The 6,301-nt window shown below is 39.9% G+C and overlaps 1 protein-coding gene across 5 annotated transcripts in view; it reads left to right on the forward strand.

Annotated features, from left to right (window-relative positions):
* Positions 1-310, forward strand: part of LOC107194177 (CLIP-associating protein 1-A) — a 36,447-nt gene extending 36,137 nt beyond the window's left edge. For all 5 annotated transcript variants that reach the window (XM_015583748.1, XM_015583750.1, XM_015583752.1 and 2 more), the window contains one exon: positions 16-310. In XM_015583748.1, coding sequence (XP_015439234.1) covers positions 16-219 — 204 coding nt within the window. In that variant the 3' untranslated portion in view covers positions 220-310. The remainder of the gene's footprint in view (positions 1-15) is intronic.
* The last annotated feature ends 5,991 nt before the right edge of the window (positions 311-6,301 follow it).

A 6,301-nucleotide genomic window follows, 5' to 3' on the forward strand; every position in this document is an offset into this window, starting at 1 on the left:
TTTCATCTCATCCAGGCTTACGACGATAATGAGAGTGCAGTGCGCAAGAGCGCCGTGTTCTGTATGGTAGCGATACACCTGGCTGTCGGTGAGGAAGTACTGAAGCCTCATCTGAGCTGTCTGTATACCAGCAAGCTAAAACTTTTGAACATTTACATACAACGCGCCCAACAGGCGAACAGTCAGCCGGCGAGTCCGCGTAGCAATAGCAAGAATTAACTAACAACAAACACCGCGACGCTTCGGATCGCGATACTTAAGAGATTCGCTCGTCTTAGTGCGAGGCATGAACGAATGCTGTTTAGCTTCCTCAGTAAGTCCAATCCGTGACGATTCGGAAACGATTAAGTCGAGAGAGCTTTTTCATTTCGAACATTTATTATAGACTGATCTGTACTACTTGACAGCAAGGGAGGTGTTTGTTGTGTGTTTCTCTGTATATGTGGTATGATGTCTGTGACACGGCTGGACTTCCTGACAGTGATGTTGCACCGATAAAGCAGCCGGTGTGCATAATCGCGGACTCATTGTTTTGTTTGCCGAAAAAAAAAAGAATTTATACCACGTTGCAACGTCCTAAGAGTTTCAGATATTCTCTTTTCTGTTTTCTTTGTAGTCTACAGTTAATTGTATCGGTATACACGCGCGTGTGTTACGTAGGAGAGATGCGTTGTTCTTTTTAATATATTTCACAGTCAGTCGATGCAGGGACAATTACCGTTTTAGGGTGTAAGATTTTTCACGTCTTTGGTATATTAAGTTGCAGCGTTATATCTTGCGGGAGAGAGAGAAAGCTTTATGAAGAGATCTTCCCTTCCCCGTACGTTGCGCGAAAGAAGCTCGCGTTGAAAAAAAAAAAGAAACAGTATCGTGCCTCTCGTCCATTCGTTTGTGATTTTATATACTTCTGAATTAATTTTTTCTTTTTGTTTGCTACTCGTTAAGGATTATATATTGTACATATATTATATTTAGATATTTTCCGTGTATCGTTGTGCGCGTCTTTATTAGTGGTTGATTGCGGAGCTTCGAGAGGAATGTAATTCCCGTTTGATTCGAACCATTTTGACAGTGCGACATCACTGTTGAGAGAATCATATACAACATTGGACATTTATACCCCACGTTTGTTGTGCGTGTGGAGGGGGGGGGGTGAATATCTACGTGTGTGAATAGCCGAGACTGGTGATCGATACCCGGGGGATAAAACGTTGTATAAAACCGTGTCGTTTAAATACGCTTGCTCGCCGATTTACAAAACATCGTTGGTACATACAGACTGTCTGATAGGTTGCTGTGCACCTTGCAATAAAACGAGCAAAGACATGAGAACCGCCGGTAGCTTTCAGACCAGAGTTTACTTCGGAAGTGAAATATATAAAGATGGCGATACATTTGGTATCTGTTCTGTACCATCAGTGGGGACGAATAAATTTTAAGAATAGGTTTTTTTTCGCATTTCTGTTTATAGAGCATGTACGATCGTATATGTCTGTTCGTCGTCTACGGTCGTCGCGAGGGTTTGAAAGAAGGGACACGAAATTGCGAGAAAAAAAGGCGTTCGACAATTTATTCGCTCGAGAATCCATGTGCTAGTCAAGATTTCCAAGGACGCACAATGACCCAAGAGACGCGAACGAAAATGGTGGGAACTTTTCCCGCCAGGGGTGAAATAATAACAACACCGAAACTCGTAGAAAGAATCCAAGGGAGAAAGAAACGGAAAGTATGCGTGAGAGTGAGTGAGTGAGAGAGATATTTGCGAAACAGGAATCGGCAGAAACTAGACTAGGAACGATTAAGGGGAACGATTCACTGGGAAAATGTTAATGTTTAAAGAGACGAACGGATGCTACGCGCGTCACACGTTGCCAATAATTTAAAAACGAAAAAAAGAAACGAAAACAAACTGCTGAATCAAAGCTAACGGTAAACGAGGTTTAGTAAAAACGTTCTGTGCCATTGTCCGTTTCTGTTCAAACCGATCAATTCTGAAAGTGTGGATCATAATTCGAAGCATAAAAAAAATATGGGAAACTAGAAAGATACAGATGATCGCGTAACGAAATTTCGAGCGCGGTCCTTCCGTTCAGAAAATAAATAAGCAAGTGTTTTACGGGTATAATTAAATTGACGCCTGATCGAAGATGATTGTACGCAGACGTGCGTCTCGCCTGAATCGATCCGATATTAACGAACGCGTGTCGATTCCGAATAGACGGCCAAACAGTGCCAAAAGAAGCTTTCGAACGAAATATGAATAGAGGAATGACGAGAAAGAGATAGAGCCAGAGTTTCGATGATTATCACAGCGGTGTATTTCTTTTACTTGGTGCCTTTGGCGTGGTCATGGACGAGATTTGTTTGGTGGATATCGTCTTTCATGGTCCTGTAAAAAAGAAAAAAAAATGTGTACGCTGTCGTCGAAGCGGATTTCTGTAATCTCTGCGTAATAATTAGATAGCGAGCCTCCTCCCGTAATTCGTCGATGTCGCAGTTAAACACGGAACACAGATGACAATTTTATCTAGAATCTTTCCCTGGTTAATCGGATTCTCCGTCATATTTGCGTCTCATTGTCGTTACATTATTGTAGAGTAAATTCGTGAATCGGTTGTACAGAGAGTGATTTTAAGTTAAGTGATATACTGTTCGCAAGACTTGTGGTATGTACACTACAGAGATAATGAGAAAAGCTCTAGTGGATGTGTAGACGCTAATGAATGATCGTTTAAAAATTGTCTAGTACGCTTATAGTTGTAAATTGTTCTGCTATTTATTAAGATGTACGGCTACCGATATAGAGGTTACGTAGAAAATTTTCTTGCGCGTGAAACAATGCTTCGAATGAAATTTTACCGTACTAGAATCTTGTTAGTTTTTAATCGAGGTTATACACGATACATGTCTGGCGAGCTTTATAAGCACCGATTTAGAATCACTCTGTACGACGTTTGTACCATCGATGTCGTCAAACAAAATGTGTATCATCTATTTTCATAGAACGATAGAAACCGCATAACGAACGGTGTACGGCCGCAAGTAATCATTCTAAATCGACTGCTCTTTGATCGCGAGACAGCTGGATCATTTCGTTGAGACAAACTTCTTGCTGCAATGTTTTCGAGAATATTCCCCGGCAAGCTTTGCAAGGCAAACACGCGTGATTGTGCACACAAGAGGCTGGTCACATATATAGGACAGAGAAGACTGTGGGGAACATCTCTGTTGGAACATAACGTATGAGAACTTCATTGAACAAAAACATTGGTCGCCTTGTTAATTCAGATAATCATCGAGAATTCATTCTTCAGAGCTGTTGTTGAATCCACCAGAGATGTTCGCGCTTTTCTGTTCATCGCGAGACCCTGTACAGAGAGCGCAATTACATGTCGAGAGAGGAACACCATTGAAGGGATTCAGACGTTACGTGCTCGCCGGTATTCTTTTCGCAGTCTCGTTCATCGTCGACTTTTATTTAATGAGAAACAAAAAAAAAAGAGCATAATAAATACAATGCGTGGGGGCTTGACCCGGTATGTGCGCGGATCGTGTATATATATACATATTATTAAATATAGAACCTAATGTAACTAATTAATATACGGATTAGGTAGCTCACCGTCACTGCCTGCAGCGTTTTGGTCGTGCTGAGAGAGAGATAGAGATAGTCTCAGCGCCGCTGGGCCTCTGCGTTGAGTGTCGCGATCGTTTCTAAAGAGGAGGAAGGGAGGAGAGAGAAAAAAAAACCGTGAAAAGAATCGCTTGTTTTGTTAAGTTTTTTCGAGCGTTATTATTGACACAAGGATTTACATTATATTTACTAATGGCGTGTACGATATTCGTAGGGTCTATGAGGAATTATTATAACATTGTATTAAACGAGGGGTCCTTACCACTTTTGCATTACGACCACCGGGATGGATCGGGGGCCGCGTGAAAATTCTTCGATCTCCACGTGGAATCGTTAACCATCGACTTGTTAGGTATATACCTTCGTGCGTTTCCTTTCATTGCGGAAAGGGCCGATTGTATCAGATCATTTTTCCAAGTCCTACGTATCTTAGGAGTAAAGTATATGTACATCTTTATTTGCCGAAGACATTTGTCCGGTTTCTTCCACTTTTCTTTTTTTGTTTTTTTAAATCAATTAATGACATGTATATTAGAGTTTGTACATTACAGTGTATGTTGAATTAAATGTTTTCTTTGTATTGATAGTAGTTCAAGCAACGCGTGTTCTCTCCACTAATTTTAAACTACGAAAGCATGGACTGCCCCCTAAAGGCTTGTTTCAACAAACAGAAGACTGAACACACAAATCCCGTGATTGTCCGTCGTTTCCTCTGTCGGTACATGGTCGATCTGTACACAGGATACGCAGGTTTCTGAAAAATGATCTGGTAATTGGACTAAAGGGGTCGTCCTAAGAGTTTTTACGTCGCAAGAGGACGCGCCATGTTGATTGTTTCGAACCAATGAGAGCGAGAGAAAAAGGACGACGCACACAGAAGCGGTGTGTTTTTCAGTCATAAGAAACCGTTATGATTTAAAAGGAGAACACGAAAAGAGTGATACGCTTCTGTGGAACCGCGCGTGCGTCGACGAAAACATTATGGGCATACGAACTATGAGGATTAATCGTTGGAACTTCGAGGAGAAAAGTGACCGTCTCTCGGTATTATTAATTCTTGCACAAGAACGAACCTTGTGCCGATCCCCCATCCGCTTTGTACGATATACGTTCGAGCGCGCGACCAGGTGGAATATACACAGGTATAGGACAAACTTTTGCACCGCAGACAATGGCTATTAATTCTGTCGATTCGTTAATTTTTGCCCCTACTTTTTGTTTCCTTTGTCCATTTTGCGTAATTCTTGCACGCACAGATATTGATGTATACTTAGGAGCAAACTCGGCTTTCATTAGAGGAAAAAGTGGCGTAGGGAAGGACCTTCTGTTACTTGGTATCGAGAATTATTGAAATATATGTCAAATTAACATTAGATTTAACATTTATTTCAGTACTTGGAATAAATATACCAAGTGGTAGGAGGCCCTTACTCTTACGCCACTTTTTCCCCTAATGGAAGCCGAGTTTGCACGTAAGGGTACCTTTTGATTATTCCCTGGGCCCATCCCCGACCGGTGATCGTTTTCTGTCGATTCTTCGATAGGTTATGGGAATTGATCGGATGTGGACGAGATATAGGAACTTTGTTGTTTTAATCGCCGATGTATTTAATACGCTGAATCTTATTAGCATGTTAGAAAATATATTTTATATGCGAACGATGGATAGTCGATTGCTTAATATTGTCTGTCAAATAAATGAAATTTGAAAGTATTTTATTCTAGCCCCCCCCCCCCCACTCGTGTTGAGATTGTCGTGTGTCCGATCTTTTGTTTTTTCTGTATTTAGTTATTTCTTTTTGTTTTTTAAAATTGTTATCGGTATTCCTTTCCTGTAGGAAAAATGGAGGTCTGGGATGATTGACAGAATTAATACACGACACTGCTGCAATAAGTACCAAATACGATACCGTTTGTACAACAGGTCTGTTACGTTTGCGAGATTTCTTGAATATACAGGGCGGGTTGAAATTCCTGGTACAACTAAAGAATCTATATTTTAAAATAGATGGATCCGGTAGAATATTTGTTTTTTTTTTTTTACGTAAGTTTATGAGAAAGATCATTTTAACAGTTGATAATTGAAGTGGTTAATATATGTTTATGGAAATTAATAAGTTTACTTTGGGTCTGTGGAGAATTAAATTTCGTAGGGGTTTTGTAGTTTCTTTGATGATAATGTGTTCGTATTAAAGAAAACTATGTTCATTTATTTTAAGATGTCAAGCAACTGCCAGTTGCGCCAGGAACATTGGTCCACCCTATATATACTTTATTATTAAATGTCGATCTTATATGCTATACACGTAAGCGTACATTTATGGAGCTCATGTAATTAAATCTCGTATTTAATTTTCGTTCATCGATTGACGGATTCTGCGTCTAAAATAAAGCCAATTGTCGTATACTTTCAACATTTTCAACCAGTTTGAATTTGTATTATATTATCTTTTGGACCGCCATTAAAAGTATCGTAAAATATCGATGTCTGTGACGCATTATTATGTTTAAGTAGTTTTGTTATGATCCTTGCGCTTATTCTGACAAAATACCCTAATTGTTAATTAAACAGCTGCTTTCTTTCCTACAAATACATTTTTTTCGCGTACAAAAAACTAATCACGTTTAATAATGCGTTAAATAAGACATTTCTTTATACCTCGGCGG

This window comes from Dufourea novaeangliae, unplaced genomic scaffold (genome assembly GCF_001272555.1).
Source record: "Dufourea novaeangliae isolate 0120121106 unplaced genomic scaffold, ASM127255v1 scaffold21, whole genome shotgun sequence".
In the NCBI taxonomy this organism is placed as follows: Eukaryota; Metazoa; Arthropoda; class Insecta; order Hymenoptera; family Halictidae; genus Dufourea; species Dufourea novaeangliae.